This window comes from Corythoichthys intestinalis, chromosome 16 (assembly GCF_030265065.1).
Source record: "Corythoichthys intestinalis isolate RoL2023-P3 chromosome 16, ASM3026506v1, whole genome shotgun sequence".
In the NCBI taxonomy this organism is placed as follows: domain Eukaryota; kingdom Metazoa; phylum Chordata; class Actinopteri; order Syngnathiformes; family Syngnathidae; genus Corythoichthys; species Corythoichthys intestinalis.
The window spans coordinates 9,425,778-9,444,467 of NC_080410.1; the positions used below are offsets into that span (position 1 = coordinate 9,425,778).

The 18,690-nt window shown below is 39.0% G+C and overlaps 1 protein-coding gene across 2 annotated transcripts in view; it reads left to right on the forward strand.

The window, feature by feature from the left end:
• The window catches only part of prkcbb (protein kinase C, beta b), a 261,728-nt gene that overhangs the window by 150,858 nt on the left and 92,180 nt on the right, over positions 1–18,690 (forward strand). For both annotated transcript variants that reach the window (XM_057860710.1, XM_057860709.1), the window contains exons 10-11: positions 10,101–10,274; positions 16,237–16,328. In XM_057860710.1, coding sequence (XP_057716693.1) covers positions 10,101–10,274; positions 16,237–16,328 — 266 coding nt within the window. The remainder of the gene's footprint in view (positions 1–10,100; positions 10,275–16,236; positions 16,329–18,690) is intronic.

Below are 18,690 nucleotides of genomic sequence, written 5' to 3' on the forward strand. Positions count from 1 at the left end.
GACTGGTTGGATTGTTTAAACGGAGTAGATTGCAAAGGTAGGGAGGGGCCAGGCCATGGAGTGTTTTTCTGTATCATTTTCCTGATTAAAACCTTTACAAAAATGTTTTTGGGTTAGATGAATACAGTAGAAGGGAATAGTGACATTTCCATTCATTGCATTGAACTCCTTTGAGTTACATGGAGGATCACACTAATATTATACCGTTGTTGTTTTTGGCAGCCCTTCTAATTTGTGTCTTAATCTTCTGGATGAAAATTAGTCATATTTTAGTCATTTCAAAATGTGTTAGTTTTCATCTAGTTTTAGTCAACGAAATCTCATACAAATTTTGTGACTTAAAATGTTTTCATCTTTAAAATTCCAGAAGTTTTAGTCCAAAAATGAATGAAGGTTTTCAACAATTTCGAATTAAGATTGAGAGACGAGCACATATTGTAGCGTCTACAAGGACAACACCAACTTGGTGATGATAATACATTCTCAGCAGGAGAAGCAGTACGTTATTTTCAATTAAACCCATCTAGAAGACCCAAACTGTATGTAAAAAAGAACAAAAAATGTTATCTGAGCCTTTAACATCCTCTAGACTTACTGACCAGAAAAGCCAAAGGGCTCTGCTTTAGACTGGCGAATGTTTTAAGAGAACGCTCACCATTATGAAGCTAATGCGAATGCTACGCTAACGCGACAAATTACATTTAGCGTCTGATGATCACTCAGCACTAGGGATGAAACATTACTCGATTTTGTATTGAACCATTCGAGACGCCCTTTTCAATTCAATACACAAAAACATTCGATCCAAATGAAAAGCTCCCAAAATGTATTTTCTGAACTTTTTCTTGTGTGCTCTCGCTAAGATGTCCGGGGCGCAGCCAAAGTTGAGCGCTCTGCCTTGAAAAGTTCAGAGAAAGCTCCTCCTCGCAAGCAGCCTTCCTCCCCTCCACCCTCAAACTGCCAGGAGGGCGGGGTCAACCACGCTGCTTTTATTTGTGGCAGAAGTGACAGATACAGTGGGGCAAATAAGTATTTAGTCAACCACCAATTGTGCAAGTTCTCCTACTTGAAAAGATTAGAGAGGCCTGTCATTGTCAACATGGGTAAACCTCAACCATGAGGGACAGAATGTGGAGAAAAAAAAAAAACAGAAAATCACATTGTTTGACTTTTAAAGAATTTATTTCCAAATTAGAGTGGAAAATAAGTATTTGGTCACCTACAAGCAAGCAAGATTTATGGCTGTCAAGGTCTAACTTCTTGTAACGAGATCTAACGAGGTCTAATGAGGCTCCACTCGTTGCCTGTATTAATGGCACCTGTTTTAATTCATTATTGGTATAAAAGACACCTGGCCACAATCTCAGTCAGTCACACTCCAAACTCCACTATGGCCAAGACCAAAGAGCTGTCGTAGGACACCACAGACAAAATTGTAGACCTGCACCAGGCTGGGAAGACTGAATCTGCAACAGGTAAAACGCTTGGTGTAAAGAAATCAACTGTGGGAGCAATTATTAGAAAAATGAAAGACATACAAGACCACTGATAATCTCCCTCTATCTGGGGCTCCGTGCAAGATCTCACCCCGTGGTTTCAAAATTATAACAAGAACGGTGAGCAAAAATCCCAGAACCAAACAGGGGACCTAGTGAATGAACTAAAGAGAGCTGGGACCACAGTAACAAAGGCTACTATCAGTAACACAATGCACCGCCAGGGACTCAAATCCTGCACTGCCAGATGTGTCCCCCTCCTGAAGCGAGTACACGTCCAGGCCCGTCTGTGGTTCGCTAGAGAGCATTTGGATGATCCAGACGAGGACTGGGAGAATGTGTTGTGGTCAGATGAGACCAAAATGGAACTTTTAGGTAGAAACACAGGGTTTAGTGTTTGGAGGAGAAAGAATACTGAATTGCATCCGAAGAACACCATACCCACTGTGAAGCATGGGGGTGGAAACATCATGCTTTGGGGCTGTTTTTCTGTAAAGGGACCAGGACCACTTATCTGTGTAAAGGAAAGAATGAATGGGGCCATGAACAGAGAGATTTTGAGTGAAAATCTCCTTCCATCAGCAAGGGCATTGAAGATGAGACGTGGCTGTCTTTCAGCATGACAATGATCCCAAACACACAGCCAGGGCAACAAAGGAGTGGCTTCGTAAGAAGCATTTCAAGGTCCTGGAGTGGCCTAGCCAGTCTCCAGATCTCAACCCCGTAGAAAATCTGTGGAGGGAGTTGAAAGTCCGTGTTGCCCAACGACAGCCCCAAAACATCACTGCTCTAGAGGGGATCTGCATGGAGGAATGGGCCAAGAGACCAATTCAATTCAATTCAATTCAATTCAATTCAATTTGTATAGCCCTCAATCACAACAGAGGTCTCAAAGGGCTTTACAGAGGCAATATGATACACAATTAGAAATGAAGCAACAAAGACCAGCAACAGTGTGTGAAAAGCTTGTGAAGAGTTACAGAAAACGTTTGGCCTCCGTTATTGCCAACAAAGGGTACATAACAAAGTATTGAGATGAACTTTTGGTATTGACCAAATACTTATTTTCCACCACGATTTGCAAATAAATTCTTTAAAAATCAAACAATGTGATTTTCAGTTTTTTTTCCACATTCTGTTTCTCATGGTTGAGGTTTACCTGTGTTGACAATTACAGGCCTCTCTAATATTTTCAAGTGGGAGAACTTGCACAATTAGTGGTTGACTAAATACTTATTTGCCCCACTGTACGAGGATCATGGCTTGTGAGGAAAGACATAAGTTTGAGGAGCCGGCTTCAAGGTCGTACAGATCTGCTGTGTGGTAGCATTTTGGATTTGCTGTTGGTTACAATCAGGGGAAGAAAATGGTGATTAAAACCAAAACTGTGCAAGTACTGCCTCACAACTCTACCACACATCACAGGCAACATGACCACTCATCTCTGCCACCATCACCCAGACAAGTCATCTGCGAGCAGGGCAGACGACAAGGTAACGCAACCCAAGTTTCAGGACGCCTTTCAAAAGAAGTTCACGTTCACCTCTGATAAACATAAGAAAATCACACGTAGTGTTGCAACATTTCTTATCAAAACTTTGCATCCTTATTCTGTGGTTGAAAACGATATCTTTTCATACCTTATGACTATTGATCCACGCTATGCTATCCCCTCTCGTACATATTTCACAAAGACTGTCTTTCTGGATATTTACAACGAAGTCCGCCGACACATTGTTACCAACTTGGCTGCTACGAACAACCACGCTTTGACAACAGACAGCTGGAAATCCCGGGCCACAGAAAGCTACCTCACGGTAACGGTACATTAAATGCTGAACAATGAGTGGCAAATTAAGAGCGCTCTACTTCAAACTCGTCCCGTTGATGAGAGTCATACAAGTGCTAACTTGTCAGATGAATTAAAAACGGCCATGACTGAGTGGAAGTGAATCAGACCAGATCAATCCCTACCATTGGCTAAAGATAATGCTGCAAATATTGTTAATTCAGTACGTGACACAGATGGACTTGGACCACAAATAGAATGTTTTGCCCATGTGGTAAACCAAGCTGCTAAGAGAGCTGTAGCAAACAGTGTGTCCCACCTCACTTTACAAATAGTAAGATTGTTCTAAGCATTTTATACAAAATTTATTCAGATCAGTAAGAAATAAGCAGATAAATATTATGCATGTTTATATGATGGCATTGTTATTTTTGCTTGTTAGCAAAATAAAAAAATATATCAAAAAAGGAATAACAATTGTATTTTTTGTTTCAGAGCATTAAAAGTATTGAATCAAACCGAAAATCTGTATCGTTGCATCCCTACTCAGCACAGACCTTTAAAGGCTAAGGCAGCATTTTGCCAACATAAGAAGACAAATCTTACCATGTTTCCAAACAAGCAGGATGGAGCGCAGCCTAGCTTTAGACACATCCTAAACTCCGGTGATGAGAGTGAGGGAACAGCGCCGTATATCTTACACGAGTGACACGACCCAAACACTGCTATGATGCAAGCTGACGTACTCCATGTACAACATGAAAATGACACACACTGTGAACATATGACAGAAATTATGTCGCATTTTCGTCTCGTCAGACTAAAACTGGCATTCGTCTCGTTATATTCTTGTCTTCCAAGCCAAATTTTAGCTCGTCATCACATAAAAAAAATTGGTCGTTGACGAAATATTTTCGTTATCGTAGTTGACAAAAACAACACTGTATTATACGTATCATACGGTAAATTATTGCAATGCTTGTATATAATAGATCTGTAGCAAGACACTTAACTATTCGATAGTACAATGTTATAATAAAATTATGATGTTGGCACAAGGACACTATCATCAAGTCACTCCTCGATTTGGACGGCGGATATTATCAGACCTGGCAGTTCAGATGAATGCAACACGGCGCTGTGCGTTATAACATATTGTACTTTGATGCACTGCAGTGTAGTGCAGTAGATTGTGGTTTTCGCTCGCTTTCCCTGGGTGCTTCCACCGTGCAAGGTCAGCAGAAGGAACACGGACTGTGGCATCATTTACGACACATGACAGTTTGTGTCCCCAGGACCTCCTTTCTGTCAAATGACCCTGAACAACTTTATTGGATAAAACAGTGTCGCCACCATAGGAGCACGCCTTTATTCAGTTTTGAACTGGTGATTGATACTGGAACCAAATGACCTTGGTTTAAGACTGCAGTGGGAGCTGAAAGCTTTCAGCACAATTTATGGCGTCAAATGAAGTGTGGAAGTGAAGTTGTTGCAACTAGTGCTGCAACTGATACGGCACTAAAATGACATCATCAGTGTCGGGGAGTACTAAGAATTGCTGAATGCTCCTCGACATACGATCGCATCGACATACGGTCCTTTCGACATCTGATGTAAAATTGACTCACCATTTGAAAGAAAAAGATGACACCATTGAAATTGAGATTAAATGAGAGAGAAATATGAACGTGGTGTGCATGAACTGGCTAAACAACATGGCTCACCGGTCCCTGCCAACAACAGAACATAAAAAGTGAAAGTAAAAACTTCCCACTCTTTTGCATCGCTCTCTTGCGTCAGTCACAGGGTGCGTTCAGGAACAGCATGCAAAACACAACTGTCACATTAGAACCCTATTCGTTACCATTAATTTATTATCATCATTATTATTATTATTACCGGCAATATATTATTATTATCCGATTTGCATGTGTAATTTGTTTTTCTATGTGTAACTAAAATGTGTGCTATTAGTGATTTTACATGCAGTATTTATTAAGGATTCAGCATAGGTTTTTGTATACCTGTCAACCCGAGGCCGTTGGCAATCTTAGTGACGAATGTCCTTACAAATTGGTGACAAATCTAACAACGTTGTATACAGCGTGCAATATGAAAAAAAAATAAAACTCAATTTTTAAAATAATATTAATTTATTGGTAATATTGTAACATATAACCTGGTGCAATCAAAGAACAATATCTTCAGCTACATCATGATTAATAATAATTGTATGTAGCACTTTGGGCAATTTCTTTTATGTCTTTTGATGGCTGCACTTCATGGCACTTCAGCTCGCAATTCAGTTTGACTTGAAGGTAGTTCGTTAGTGTGTCCAATTATAAATGAAAAATGTCAATTGATAAAATTAACTTACCGATGCAATCTTTGAGTCAGGGAACATTTCTTTTGCAAATTCTGAGAAGTGAGCAGCAACTCCGCTTTCGTCACTTTTCATTCTGCAGACTTCATCTTTATGACCAGTGTTGTTAATCTTACTTTTACAAAGTAATTAATTAGTTACAAATTACTTCTCCCAAAAAGTAACTGCGTTAGTAACTCAGTTACCTGAATGTAAGGGTAATTAGTTACTTGGCAAAGTAACCGGTGTTACCTTTCATGTTTTTTTTTTTTTCTTTCATTTAAAAAAATAAAATAAACATAGTAACCTTAAAATTGCTCCCGTTTTTGAATTAGTTCCCTTCTGTCTACTTTCGACATGTGAAAGTTGGAAAACTGTTTCATCATTTAAAGATAGATTCAAGTCAAGATTTTGCCGATTTAGGAGTATTTTAGATAAAAAGTTACTTAGGTTCGCTAGGAAGGTTCACTACAACAGAGCCTTTCTGAGAAGTCTACTGCTTTAAAATGGTGGCTGTTTACTAACGCCGCCAAGTCTGTCATTTCGCATGTAGTTCTATATGCATGTGATATCTAGGCGTAGATTGTAGGCTGTCGGCTACAGTGAGGAAATATTGGAGCCACCTATCCTAGCATCGCGTTTGCTACAGCGTCACAAGAAACACTCTTCCCTCTCTGTGTCTCTGACTTTTCTCGCGTCATTCAACCAACGTAGTAACGTATAGTAACGCACACTGTCCCGTTGCCGAAACGGTGACAAAATCCGAACGGAGAAAAAAAAACGTAATGCACGAAAAACGTAGATTTTGAACGTACGGCGTAAACATTTAAAAATCATTGCTCGCTTGGACAAATTACGCCCAAACCGTACAACATGACAGGTATGGTTTTTGTCGGATTTAGTATTGGTTTTTGGGCCGTGGAACGAATTAATTGAATTATAATGTATTCTTATCGGAAAATCCCGCTCAGCATAAGACCATTTAGAATTACAAATCAGGTTCTGGAACAAATTGAATTTGTATGTAGAGGTACCTTTGTATACGCTTAAAGATCTTGTTTCCAACCGGCATTCGCCCAATCCAGAATGAATAAACGCGCTGTCACTGGCAATCACTGAGTAAATAGCTGATAATCTTTTTAAAACTGGTTGAAAAAGAATATAATTATGACTCGATGTCAAGGCATTGACTTTGATGGTGACGTCGTCCCTACCAACAGGGGTGATGAAAGGTCTTTTCATACTTCTGCTGTGAGTTAAAATGAGTTTATCATTTGTAGACGTCCAATCCATTTAAAGTGAATTTGAAGTGGGAGGGTGGCAGCGAAAGAACATTTCTTCATCCGCTGCCAACCCTGCCATTGACAGCACTAGACGTCGAATCCATTTGAAGTGGGAGGATGGCAGCGAACGAACGTGCCTTCATCCGCTGCCAACTCTCCCACTTCAAATGGATTGGACGTCTTGTGTTGTCAATGACAGCCAATAAGTTAAGCAGTGTCGGACCAAGCCATGATAGCAATGACTTTATATATAAGTGAGTATGCAGTAATTTAATATTTTAAAAAAAGAGCCGGTTATCTGAATCTGTATCGGGACCCAATAAATCGATTTGGAGTCTGCAGGTCTGTCACATGTCTGATGGGATTCATTCATGACTAGGCACAATTTGACACTCAAGTAGACAAACTATCAGTGCCAGGATTAGCAATCAGGCAGCATTGAATTGGATGTCAACATATCCACACTTACAAGTGATTCAGATACTGGGCTCTACACCTCACATTGATGATTTGTGTACGCTCCACCCCTTTTTCCCCTCGGTCATCAGGCACATAGTGTCAACCGGAGATACAATTAGCTAACGATAGCACGACTATATTCATAGTTAGTGTAGGCGGTGAATGTATTTTTCTTTTGTTGTTTGTTCTTCTCTTCTCTCGCTCTCGCCTTCTTTTTTCCTTTCTGACCCCCTAAACTCTTTCCTGCTCGCTGCTTTCTCCTAATATACGAAACACAATGAATAATCAAAATGGGAGTATATCATTACCCAATACTCCTATGTGATGCATTAAAACTGCTCAGACCAATAGGACAAGAGTCGAGCAGCTGAACAGGACAGGGTTAAAATAAAAATAGAATCGGATAGTCCTGCTCTGTTTTTCTACTTAAAGAAGGATTCTTTATGATATATTTGAGATGGTATCCTTGTCATTTTCAGGCCAGATGGTGTTGTTTCTGTCTCCTCTTTAGAGAGTCCCGCTGACACCAGATGGAAACACACGTGAACACTCTTTGGGAGATCACCTGCGAATATTCCAAAGTTAAACTAGTATCTGAACTTTCGTGCTAAAGATCAAGTGCTGCATATTCTTGAACTCTGGCCACCCTCCACACGCACATACACATTGGTAGTGTGTCCATCTGTGCAGCACTCCCTGTAGGATCAAACCCTATTAAACACTCTATATTATCATACCTGAATATGTATAAGGCATAAACAGCAAATCTGTTAATTCTGTGATCTCATAGGTATCATAATGCACCAAGTGGGCGTAAAGTCATTCATAGCTTCCTGGAAGTAACGGGTTTTTAATTCATTAGATTTTGCTTGACTTTGCATTTTTACATTTTAATACTAATGCACTTAACAAACATATTAAAAGGTTTAAAATTGAAAGTGCAAACAAAAAAATCAGTTGGATTAAACCTTGTATTGAGGTTCCAAAACTCAATTAGCCTTTTGGGAAACACACAATATGTTATCCATGTTAATGGAAGCTCTGCGGTGTCTTTAATAATCTGTCTTTCATTGCCTTGTTGTTAAGATAAGACGCGTTCATGCTTATATTGGTTTTGGACTGATAACAGGGAGAGTTTTAAAAAGAGAGTTTTAGAGTATAAATGCTGATAATGCAGTTTAAACTGTCCTCTTTCTGAGCTGCCTGCTCGGCGTTTAATATAGAGTGCTGTCAGTCTGCTGTTAGTTTACATTCATATTATGATGTGTACAGAGAGTCGTGCTAAATATTAGCATTATTATTATAACATGAAGGAGTATATTTTCACATAATCGTGTATAGTTACACATATTTGTTCATTGCTGTTCTATTAGCATGCCTTAGCGTATGCACAAAAGTGGCTGCTCCCTTTTGTGTAAACATTTAAATTTGGATAATATAACATAGGTATTTATTGTTTACTTTTCACCACCAGCAACTATTTTTCCACTGTGTGTGCTTTCATGGCTCGTTCCAGGAGTCGGGGATGAACTTTTCCTGACTTTTATTTTAATCTGTGTGTATACTGTTTATATTAGGTCTCCAGCTATCGATTATTTTAGAGGTCGATTAATCAACTACTTAATTCGAATAAGCAAGTAATCGGATTAGGAACATTTAATGCGTTGCATAATCAATTTTAGGAGCTGTAAAACGAAGACAATTGGCTAACTTGCATAGCAAAGTGCCGCTATCTTAAATGCTATAAAATGCTAACTTTTTTTTTTTTTAACAATGCTCTTGACAAATTGTTCAAACACATATTCCCACAAAAAACTACTACATATACCTATAAACTACGAATGCATTAAAAAACAGATTAGCTCCAACAAAAACATACCTTATGTTGGTCTTAACAGGGAGCAGCTGGATTCAGCCATGTTAAATGAGTTATGTCATATTCGCTGTTGCTACTAGAGAGCAGCCAAATCAATAAAACTAAATGCAAACCCTTTCAAAACAAACCATTACAATGCCGTGCTAATTAAATACTCGAAGCAGCAAAATTTGATTCCAAGCTTTTTTTCTAATCGAATGCTCGAGTTAATCGATTAATCGTTGCAGCACTAATATATACAGTGGGGAGAACAAGTATTTCATACGCAGTCAATGGGAAAACCCATTGGCAGTGTATCAAATACTTGTTCTCCCCACTGTATATATATATATAAATTTATAGTGCAATAGGGAAAAAAAACTTTTTTCGGTATCAGATCAAGGACTCTATTGGCAGAATCTCAAAATCAGGTAACTCTGACTCGGGTGCAAAAATATGCGATAGGGACATACCTACTTGCCATCTTCTGTTTGATTTGCTGACCCGTGTTTCGATAATTTTTATATCACTATATTGTGAGATAATCGTTATCGTGAATCTTTTATCGCAAATTGTAATGTATATACACACTTTTAGGGTGTGGTACAAAGACAAAAGTAAAGCAAAAGAAGAAACATGGTCATAAATAAAATGAGCGAAGATCACAGAATACATTATATGTTATCCCCGTATACAGTGTCCAGGCTAATGGCAATTATTAGTGAGGGGATGGTGATTCAAATATTGTAAAACATACAGTTTGTACATTGCAGAAAAAATTTTGTGAGGCACAGTTATCACATGTAACCTACATTGTTTTTCAATACATCCCTGCATCTCTGTCTTTTCTCTGCAGGTGATGCTTGCTGAGCGTAAAGGGACGGAAGATTTGTATGCAATTAAGATCCTGAAGAAGGATGTGGTGATCCAAGACGATGACGTGGAGTGCACCATGGTGGAGAAGAGGGTCTTAGCGCTGTCGGGAAAGCCACCCTTCTTAACACAGCTGCACTCCACATTCCAGACCATGGTAGGTTATTTTGTGGGTTTGTGTGGTTTTTTTTCTTCTGTTTTTGAAGATGAAGCTGGAGTGAAAAATGGCTAGATGTGGGTGTCCCACCTACGAAATGTAAAACCCTAACCCTAATTTTTAAAATATATTTTTATATCTATTTTCCCTTTAAAGAAGTCCCGGGTTTTTGCGGGGGGGCTATAAAGAAAGACCAGAAAGGCGTCAAATGACTCCTATACCAAACTGACAACTTGGCTTTGTCAAACAATAGACCACTCAAACAAACAACCGAGCAGACAAACCCCCCCCCCCCCCACACACACACACACACACTCCCGTGGAGTCGCTGCCTAGGTGTGAAGGGGGGGTTTCACTCTGGATAGCTGCAATTAGCATCTGGAATATAAGAGAGACGGGTGGACTTCTTGGTGGGTCTTGCAAAGGAATTGACCACTCTCATGTGGGCGCAAAGAAGGCGCAGAAGAAAAAATTGCTTCGGCAACAACCTCCAACACCTGTCTGTGTGCAGCTTATATAATATTTAATTTATTTTCCCCTCAAAATAACTAAAAATATAAGAAAGATGTATTATTCTTATAATAAATATAAGAAAGCCCGCAAACAGTTTGCTGAAGACATGTCAACAAAGCACACGGATTACTGGAACCATGTCCTATGGTCTGATGAGACGGGCGGGTTTTCTTGTGTACCGTCTTCAGAAGAGGCTTCCTCTTGGGGTGACAGCCATGCACACCAATTTGATGTAGAGTGCGGCGTATAGTCAGAGCACTCACAGGCTGACCCCCCACCTCTTCAATCTCTGCAGCACTGCTCACAGCACTCCTGTAACAAGTCACGTGACATTTTGGAGGGAAAATGACAAGCAGTACTCAATTTGGACATTTTAGGGATGTACACAGTTTCTAAGGGGTGTTCTCGCTTTTTTTGCCAGGGGTTTAGATATTAATAGTTATATTTTGAGTTACTTTTCAGACTACTTTTCATTGTGTCAAAGTGTCATTTTGACAGTGTTGTCCCATGAAAAGATATACTTTAATAACTGCAGAAATGCGAGGGGTGTACTCACTTTTGTGATACACTGTATGTCACCACATAAAAAATGTTTTGTTTTGTTTTATTACTCCGTCCATGTACTGTAGGCAAACTGCAGCTTTTGGAATATGTAAAAGGGTTGTCCGCCCGATTGCCTGCCCGAGCGATCCACTGTCCCACAAAGCCAAGGCAGCCCTGCCCTGCAAACACTCAAGATGCTAATTGGAGCAATCCAACCCTGTGGTTTGGCAAGTGTGAATGGGAATGACTAATTAGGACCTCAATGCTCACAAAAGATATGCTGATTAGGGTCAGATGACCCTTCTCTGGATACAAAAGGATTTGTATCAACTGATCTACCCTTGGTAGTTCTAGTTAATGAAATAGGTTTAAAAAAATATATATATATATATATATATATATATATATATATATATATATTTGCGGATTTGTTTTCCTGTTTTTTAATTAAACAATATATTTTTTAAATTGTATACCAAAAAAATAAATAAATTCAGATATATGTATGTATATCTGTTTTTCCTTTTTTAAATAAACTAAAAATAATCTTAGAATATTTACTGTTTCCTTGTTCCTGTTTTTTTTAAATAGTTACATGGGTTGGCTCAGTGCTGCCTAGCATTTAATTTGATATTTTAAAAAAAAAAAAAATTGTTTAAAGCCATCTATCTTTTTAAGTAGTGGTTTGCATCTTGTACCGGTGAAGTGAATCACTGCTTAGCACCCAGTGGCGGTGCCACTGGACTCTGACGTCTTTAACTACGTCCCACAGCCGTAATACACAAGCCAGATCCGCGGTGGAGTAGTGCTCATCTTGTGACATATAATCCATAATATCGCACGGAAGATGAGTCAACAGTGGAATAAATATAGCCCAGGAACGCTGTGCTCAACTCCAAGAGCATGTCATTTACGTCTTTATGTGCTTCATATACATGTGCAGACTTTCCTATGTGTATTGATTTGTGAGAATAATGTGCTTGAAAGTGCACTTGCAGTTGTTTTCCAAGGCAAATCAAGTTGACACGCATGCACGCACACACACGCACAGGAGAAGGGAGTGTATTAATCCTCTGCAGCACTAATTCTCCGCGCAGCATACTGCTCCCCTGCATATGGTACTTATGCACTTCTAACACGCTCATATTTATTGTCAACTATAAAGTGTAGTTGTATATTTTCATCTTCCGAACACCGTAGGGACTAGGGTTGTCAAAAGTATGATACTGAAAATGTGGTATCCAGATACAATATTTGTATGCAAAAATATCGATACTCAATTATCTGTTTTTGCACAAGTCATTTTGCCCTACTCTTGATAGACCGCCGAGCTGTTGGCCCCCCATCAGATGCAAATTTACATAAGAATGATGTCAATCGGTTTGTGCTACGTTTGTGCTGTAAAAAGTTTGGTTTTGCTGGTATCATTTTTCAGATATTTACAACTCTTTTAAAGGTCAATCTGAGGTCAACCAGTCCGCCATTTTGTTTAGAAGTGGCTAAAATTGTGTCAATCATTTTTGCTTCCTTTGTGCTGTAAAATATTTTCGTTTGTGCTGCAATCATTTTATAAATATTAAGATATTCATTTCGAGGTATTACGTCAATCGTAGCTTTTCCAACTCCAGCAGCTGACAGAGCGTACCAACTCTCTCAATGACAGAGGGGTGTCCCAACAACTATTGCAAGCGTAGCACAGACACATGGCACCCCTTCAGGTTCATTTAGCAGTAAATGGGGGGCGGGGTACGCGACAGCATCAATCAAAATATCTCAAAAACGATAACATCACAAACAAAACTTTCCAGCGCAAACGAAGCATAAACGATTGACACAATTTTTAGCCATTTTTAATCATAATGGAGTCTGGTTGACTTCAGATTGACCTATAAAAGAATTGTTTAAACTGTATCTGAAAACGATAGCAGCACAGGGCTCCAGACTAGGCACGATAAGCTTAAGCAAAAATACCAACAACATTAACCCTTTAACACCGAACGTGTCGGCAGCGTTCGCGTTTACGCATATCGTCACCCACGTGCCGCTGGTTGGTCTCGTTTGAAAGTGCAGAAGTTGATGTCCACACCAGTTTTTTATTGGAAGTCAATCGGCCAAGAAAAACTGGAGATAATGTCATTTGAGTTTTATAGTTTTATTGCACTCATAAATATGCATTAAAACGCTGCATGGACCATGCATCCATCTCCATATTTCCATCATTTCTTGTCCTTTTTCAAAACCGAAAGCAGCACAAAAGACTACTTATCCCAAGAGCCGTTGTGATGTTAAGAAGGACGAACCGAATGTGATCATTTTTAATAAATTTCCGAGAGAGGCGCCAACTATTGAAAGGGAGGCATGCGAAGCAAGCAATGGCCGGTTGGTTTGAGCGAGCGACTTTGAAACGTGCAGAATGAATCTAAAACTACATTTAGCGCAAGCTAATGCATTATTTCATTAACTAAAAGAAGAAGATGAGCCGTATTTGTCGTTTTTTTCTTGGGATGAGTCGGCGTCTCGGCGGGTAGAAGTGACAGCAGCGCGCAAACGGCGAAAGAGTAGGCTGTGTGACGTTGTGTGTGACGCAGCTCCGTAACCTGTTCAAGAAGAAGCTTTATTGAGTGCGCAAAAAAAAAAAAAAAACTTTATTGGGTCGCATGTCTGAAAATTTTGTGTTGAACTGAACCACTTGTCAATATTTTTTAAAATACTTTTTTTCAATGTTATATATATTTTTTCTTCACTATAATCTTTTTAATTTTTATGTAGATATGTGTTCGAGAAGCTTGATTGCATGTACGTATATACTTTTGATAAGGTGATGGGTACAACACCTAACTTCACAAAGAGATATCCTCCAAACCCTTTCTGTGCTAGATGATATATATATATATATATATATATATATATTTTTTTTTTTTTTTCCTCACTATTTTGCACAGTATATAACCTGTTTTGACCATAGTATGTGTAAAGGCCAAAAACGCCTATGACCATACCTGTTGTTTGTGTTGAATTGCCAAACATAAAACTATTCAATCTTATTTTTTTCTATTGAATGTTTATCCTAACAAGTTGAATAAATATTATCAAGCTTCAAAACGGTCTTTTTGGGTCCAAAATGTGGACTATAATTGGTCAGTGAAGAAAACAACAGTTTAGACATGAAGTTCAATGTGTCCTGAAAAAAGGGACCCAACTTGGCCATTGTAAACAATTTTTTCTTTGAAATATAAAGGCAACATCAAATGCATACAAATTTGGCCAAAATAGGCTTAGGTGTTAGAGGGTTAAAAGATGAATACTTACAGCCAGTCCCGCCAGTTTAAATTACGGTAATTGGATGTCTATCGTTGTCAATGGCAGGAAATTACTTTAAATTTAGATAAATTCATTGTTCTCTTATGGGATTTAAAGAAACACTAGGTAACTTTTAACCTTTATAAAACATTTTCATAACATTTGTGATAATATGTCGACTGACAACTAGTTGAATGACAGTTCTTTTATATCTTGAAGGGGTCTATATCGCTTTCACCGACGCTAATTAACTTTGAAAAGAGTGGCGGGGACCCCTGCCACACAAAAAAAACTACAAATGTGCTGACTGCTTTACGGCATACGTCACTTCCCCCTTTCCCCATTCATTATAAAGACAGAAGTCGATGCCAACACTTTCACGATAATTCTGCAAAAATGGCAGGGCATCAAAAGAGACAAAACGTTTTGTCTGGGGGGGGGGGGGGGGGGGGATATACAGAATAGATATTGTCCTGACTTTCACTCACTTGCATGATGCCCCCTCAACCAAAGTCGTCAGCACTGACGAGTTTGGGTGTGGTGGGGGGGTTTAGCCACACAAAGCCACACGGTTGCTAACTGTGATATGCTGTTGTTTAGCCACGACTGAATTCATTACCTTATTACTGTATTCATCCTTCACACAGCCGCTAGAAACAGAAATGTTGTTTAATCCATCTGCATTGATTTTTGATTGATTGAGAATTTTACGACACTGCGTGGGTGTGCGCTGGTCCTCATGGGAAACGCAGTCTTCCTAAAGGCAAAACACTACTGCGTCCACCGGCGTCGCTAAAATCGACCAAAATTGAAAAGTTACCAAGTGTTGCTTTAAGGTTCACTTCCTGTTGATTTTTGGTTCACTTACGGTTCAGTCTTTATAATTTCCTGTTGATTTTTTAGATTTTCGGGTCACTTCCTGTTGATTGTCTTACATTTCCGGCGACATTCCTGTTCATTTCGGGTCGCTTTATGATGATTTTAAGAAATTGCTGCATGACTTTCTTTACATTTTAGGTCACTTTCTATTAATTTTGGAGCAATTCGAGGATATACATATATATATATATATATATCTTTTTTGGGGGGGGGGGGGGTTCAAAAATAATGTCCACCAATTTAGAAACACAAAAAGGGGGAAAAACACTTTTTTTTAAAAATCCTCATTGTGTCTTTAACAACAACGTTATGGAGTATCAAGTAGTTTTTGGGAGAGTTGGTATCAAGTTGAAAATGTTGTCTTGTGACACAGTAGTAGGAAGCTCAAGGTGCAGAAAAATGACTGCCTTTCAGATTTATATAAAGTACAGGAACACACACACACACAACCGCATGAACACACACTAAAGCCTCACGCGACAGCCGTGTACGAATCTTTATTGGCAATTTCTGTTGCTAATGGAAGAGTGTGGAGTCCGAAATTGATGTCACAATATTTCCTCAGTTGAAGAGTCCAGTCTTTATCCGTCCATTTTCGCTACCAGTGTCATCTACTGTACCTTTTGACCCACCACTCACTGTTCTCCTCTCTCGTAAGCCTATTTTCCCCATTTTCACATCCATTTTTGACCTTTCATTCTCGGTCTTCACTGCTTTCTCATTACAGGACCGCTTGTACTTTGTCATGGAGTACATTAATGGTGGAGATCTCATGTATCAGATTCAGCAGGTCGGGAAGTTCAAGGAGCCCCATGCTGTGTGAGTAGACACAGGCATGCACTGTTGTAAAAAGATTGACATATGCAAACTTTAAAAAAAAATCATCATCCTCAATAGTCATTGGCCATCTACGGGGATGAGGAAACCCTATTAAAACTAGAAGATCTCCTTTCTGGATAAATTACGTGGGGGTGCTTTCTCTGTCTCTCTCTCGATCTCTATCTCTATCGATCTCTCTCAATCTCTCTCTATCTTTATCTATCTAGTGCCATCAATGGCCCTAAGAAATGAGGATTTACGGCCAGTCCTCCCGGTTAAAATAAATTGTATGCTTATTGTTGCCTTTAGCAGGCAATGAGTTAATATTGGGTCATTTACTTGTTAATTATATAGTTCTTTGGAGTCAATTCCTATACTTTTTGGCGCATTCCAGGGTCACTTCCTCTACATTATGGAAAATTTCTCGTTGACTTTTGGGTATTTCAATGTCATTTCCTTTGGGGGCTGTTTTGGGTCACTTCTTGTTGATATTTTTTTCCCCATCGAAAATCAAATGGGCCGTTAGAAATAGTTTTTTTTTTTGCGTCCTAAAAAACTGTTTTTAATGCGCCTGTAAACGTAAGGAGTGAAGTCTGTGTTGCGTGAAATTTTCGAACGTTTTGAAGTTGGAACGGTGAGAATCAGTCAAAGTGTGCATGTGGGGGGAAAAAAATCCAATGCTATATGTTGGGAGCTTTGCTTTGCAAAGCCTCCCCACAATCAGGGGATGAAATACTTTGTTCTCATCACCGCTATGAAGAAGTTCAAAGAAATGAGTGGATCCGGTAGCTCCAATTTGAGCTTCAACATCTCCAAAAAGGCAGGAAATAATTCATGCGGCTGGAGAGATTTATGATGTCAAGTCAAGCCAGACAAGTTGACATATTTAACAAGCTAGCTGGCAGAGAACCTGAGAGCCTTTTTGGTGTTTGCTACTAATGTTTTTGGTCGGGTATCATTGTCTTTGGGCGAGATTTACTTCAGGTTTGTGTGTGCAAACAATGTGTAAGCCGATTTACTAACCTGGCTCATCCAGAATCGCCATGCAGTTAATTTAGCGTTCTCTGGTGTGCAGAATTAGACACATGCAATGTGATTTCTCAAACCTAAGAAAAATTGTGATGGTTGATTTTGCATCCTTAATAACCGTGTGCAATGCAGATGTAAACAGAACATGAAAATTACGCACGAGTAAATTGAAAGCTGAGAGGAAAAACAATGCATTTCTGCTGATGTAAAAAAAATTAAATTCTAGGAAAACCGATGTTATGACATATTGACTTAGACTGTTTCACCTATGACAAATTCTATGAAATGTATATCATTGCGTCTGGATCAGTGTTGTTTTTAGCAGCCGTTTAAATTTTCGTCTGTCTTATGGACAAAAATACTTATTAATCTTAGTCATATTTTAGTTATTTCAAAATGTGTTGGTCGTCGCCTAGTTTTAGTCAACGAAAACTCAGACAGATTTCGTCTACTTTTAGTCAAGAATTCTCAAAATGCTTTCGTCTATAAATTTCTAAAGTTATAGTCCATGAATGAATAAATCAATAAATCAATAAATAAAAGGTTTCCAATTTCGAATGTCAATTTCATTGACAGACGAGCACATAATTGTAGAGTCAACAAGGACCTCAACATCTTCATGATGGTAATTTAAACTCAGCAGTAAAACAGCACGTTATTTGCAATTAATTAAACTCACCTGGGTGCCACGAACCATGTGTAAAAAGTTTTCCAAGAGTTTAAGAAGATACTCACAGAATCCTAACGTGAATGCTATGCTAATGCTACAAGTTAGTTTAGTGTGTGATGATCACTCAGCATAGACCTATAAAGGCTAAAGCAATATGGACTGGCCAAGATAAGAAAACAAAACTTACCAAGCAGCACCTGACACGTGTTTAACAAAAGGAGGTTAGAATGGGAACACGCTCATTCGCCGGCTGATGAGAAAAGCCTGTGTTTGGGGCGGGAGGATCGGGGGGAGACTGCTATAATGCGTTGTGATCTTATGACGGAAACTATGACGAATTTTCATCTTGTTCTGGTCTCGTCAGACGACAACTGGCAACCATCTTGTTATGTTTTAGTCTCCCAAGACACATTTTTAGCTCGTCATCGTGACGTCATCGTCATGAAAAAATTGTTCATTGACGAAATATTTTCATTATCGTCATCGTTGACGAAAACAACACTGGTCTGGATTGTTTCTGACTTCTACCAAATAGGAGTTGGAACCTCCCTATTCGTTTCATTTTGCGATACAAGATTACGGTTATCTTACAGTATGTCCGTACAACAATTTTCGATACATGGAAATCAATCTACGGTATTCTACGATACAACTATTAAGGAG